This window comes from Penaeus vannamei, chromosome 23 (genome assembly GCF_042767895.1).
Source record: "Penaeus vannamei isolate JL-2024 chromosome 23, ASM4276789v1, whole genome shotgun sequence".
Taxonomy (NCBI): domain Eukaryota; kingdom Metazoa; phylum Arthropoda; class Malacostraca; order Decapoda; family Penaeidae; genus Penaeus; species Penaeus vannamei.
The window spans coordinates 38,966,314-38,968,813 of record NC_091571.1 but is presented as its reverse complement, the minus strand read 5'-3'; the positions used below and the strand labels follow the sequence as shown (position 1 = coordinate 38,968,813).

General features: G+C 38.9%; 1 protein-coding gene across 1 annotated transcript in view; it reads left to right on the top strand.

Annotated features, from left to right (window-relative positions):
* LOC113805173 (inactive tyrosine-protein kinase 7) overlaps nucleotides 1–2,500 on the top strand; it is a 105,923-nt gene that overhangs the window by 89,237 nt on the left and 14,186 nt on the right. The window contains exon 4 of the mRNA XM_070137364.1: nucleotides 2,448–2,500. This exon is cut by the window's right edge and continues 74 nt beyond it. Coding sequence (XP_069993465.1) covers nucleotides 2,448–2,500 — 53 coding nt within the window. The remainder of the gene's footprint in view (nucleotides 1–2,447) is intronic.

The following is a 2,500-nucleotide window of genomic DNA, read 5'->3' as shown; positions in this document are numbered from 1 at the left end:
GAGAGGGAGGAGCGAGGCAAAAGGCCACACTTCGGCTCTTCAAAAGGAAAGCTTTATTAATTAATGTAAACAGGCAACCCCGCCGACGTGGAAAAGGATCATAAGTTTTCTTCTTCTCTCTTTAAGCTTCCTTTCATCATCAAGTTTCTTATTTCTTTTTTTTCTGCTTTCATTTACTTCGGGAATTATTTTAATCATTTCTATCGTATAAGGAATAAGATTTATATATATTTTTATTCCTCTATCACCATCTTCATCATTGATAAGAAAAAATGTATTGTATAGATTAATAGACTTTATTCCGCTTTCCTTTTTTTTACAAAGAGAATATAAAACATCAACAACTTTCTTATTTAATCTTTATCAGCTTTCATCATATCCAGTTATTTCTATTACAGCAAACAGTACTCTGATTTTGTTATTAATAACATTTATGCAAATATCTTTAAGTCCGTTCCCTTCATCTTCATACTGAAAAAATATATTGAAAGTAATAAAGAATATAATGTACAAGTAAGAAAGAATGTACTGTATACGTAAGTACTGTTTGTCCAGCTTTTCCTCTGCATCCATAAAATATTGTTTCACTCAAAGAGAATATAGAACATCACAGAAACCTGCATTCGTTTGCAAAAGCTTGATCCTGCAGAGAATTTGGAAACATTCTACACTGGTTTTCGTGCAGTTTGGTATCTTTGTGTCTTCGTGAGTCCGTGGCAGTCTCGGAGTAAGCTGTAGTAACAGCTTCGTCTCGAGAAAATACATCGTTGTGGATATAAATCAATCGGTTTCTCGCTATTTTGCTATTTTTGGGCTCGGAATGTCGTGCTTGGTACCATCTGTATTTTTGTGAGTCCGTGGCAGTCTTAGAGTAAACTGTAGTAACGGCTACTTCTCGAGGAAATACATCGTTGTGGATATAAATCAATCGGTTTCTCGCTAATTTTGGGCTCGGAATGTCGTGCTTGGTACCATCTGTATTTCTGTGAGTCCGTGGCAGTCTTAGAGTAAACTGTAGTAACAGCTACGTCTCGAGGAAATACATCGTTGTGGATATAAATCAATCGGTTTCTCGCTATTTTGCTATTTTTGGGCTCGGAATGTCGTGTCCTATACAAGGAGAGATGTCAGCGCCGTTTCCGCGTGCTGACACTAATGGACCATCGACGCCTTTTGTTTATTGTTCTGCTTTAATAGAATAATAATAAAAAAAAAACGCTGACAAGAATTTATTGGATGCATCATCATACATCAGGCCGGTAAATGCAGCCGTATTTGTGTTAGTTAAATGCGCGTATTTTGTCATGCTGTCAACCTGTGCGTGTTCCTCGCTCGCAAAGGGAGAGTCATTACTTGCACTCTAATCATCATACTGTAATTTCCATATTGCAAAAAGTTTCCTTTTAATAACCTGTCCTAACAAGGTAAGAGCTGTATACCAGTAACATGTTGCACGGATATTAATTCATCTTGCAAAACTCTTAATAACGCAATTTGATTAAAGTTTGTTGCAATTTCCGAGAAACTCATCCGCGAGCAGGACCATGAATTACAGCGCGTCGCGTCGCTTCTGAAAAATTCATGCACAAGTTTTCGTGCATGCAATTTGTCAGAGCATCTGGCGTGGGATCATTATACACAACACCGAATGTCAGCGTCAAATATCATTAAATTTAAGTGGCTGGACAGGCCTACGTTCTTAGAATAATCTCGAGAATTCAGCTGTCAAAAAAATAAAAAGAAAAAAAGATCTGACGTATCGATTTGCGTGTCCGTATGGATCCGAATGCGCATAAATGACGTTGGGTATGACGTCACGGATCAGCTGCAACGGAAGTGAGCGACGCTTAACGCACGGGGATGAAGCTCGCAACCGATGCATCACTCTTCCGCGAATAAAACGCCCAAAACTGATGTGTTGTTTTTCGAAATTATGATTCATAATTCTCGCCAGCTGATTGCCATCGGGACAGATAGAATGGCGTCATCAAAGAGGTTAATTTTTTAAACACTGCAACGCGAGCCATGTTTTTTTTTTTTTTTTTTTAATCTTTTTATATGTTTTTTTAATGTATATTTTCTTGTTTTTTTAATTACGCTCGTTGCTCGTGGTCGCTGCTAATCTGCCGTCACATTTATCCCCCGGTAAAGACTATGATCAAATGTTAAATAGCAGTTGGTTCCAGTGCTGTTGCAGTAACGTGGCTTTTAAGCTATGTTTATTTAGCGAAGCACTAGATAAACACGGTTGGAAAGGCCACCAACTACACTGCAGATGTATTTTTTTCATTCTTTGTGGCTGATCCTGTAGCAGTAGAGCAACGAGTTAAGCATATGTTGTAATATTTAGTATAATATACAACAGCTCTTGGGAAATCGCTTTACTCAAAGAGAAGCACACCCAATCACCTCGTCTGACCTGGGAACTGACAGCCGTGACCTTGCAGGGGTCGCCGAGTCCTCCCGGGTGGTGTTGGCTGACCACCGTGAGCTGGATTCC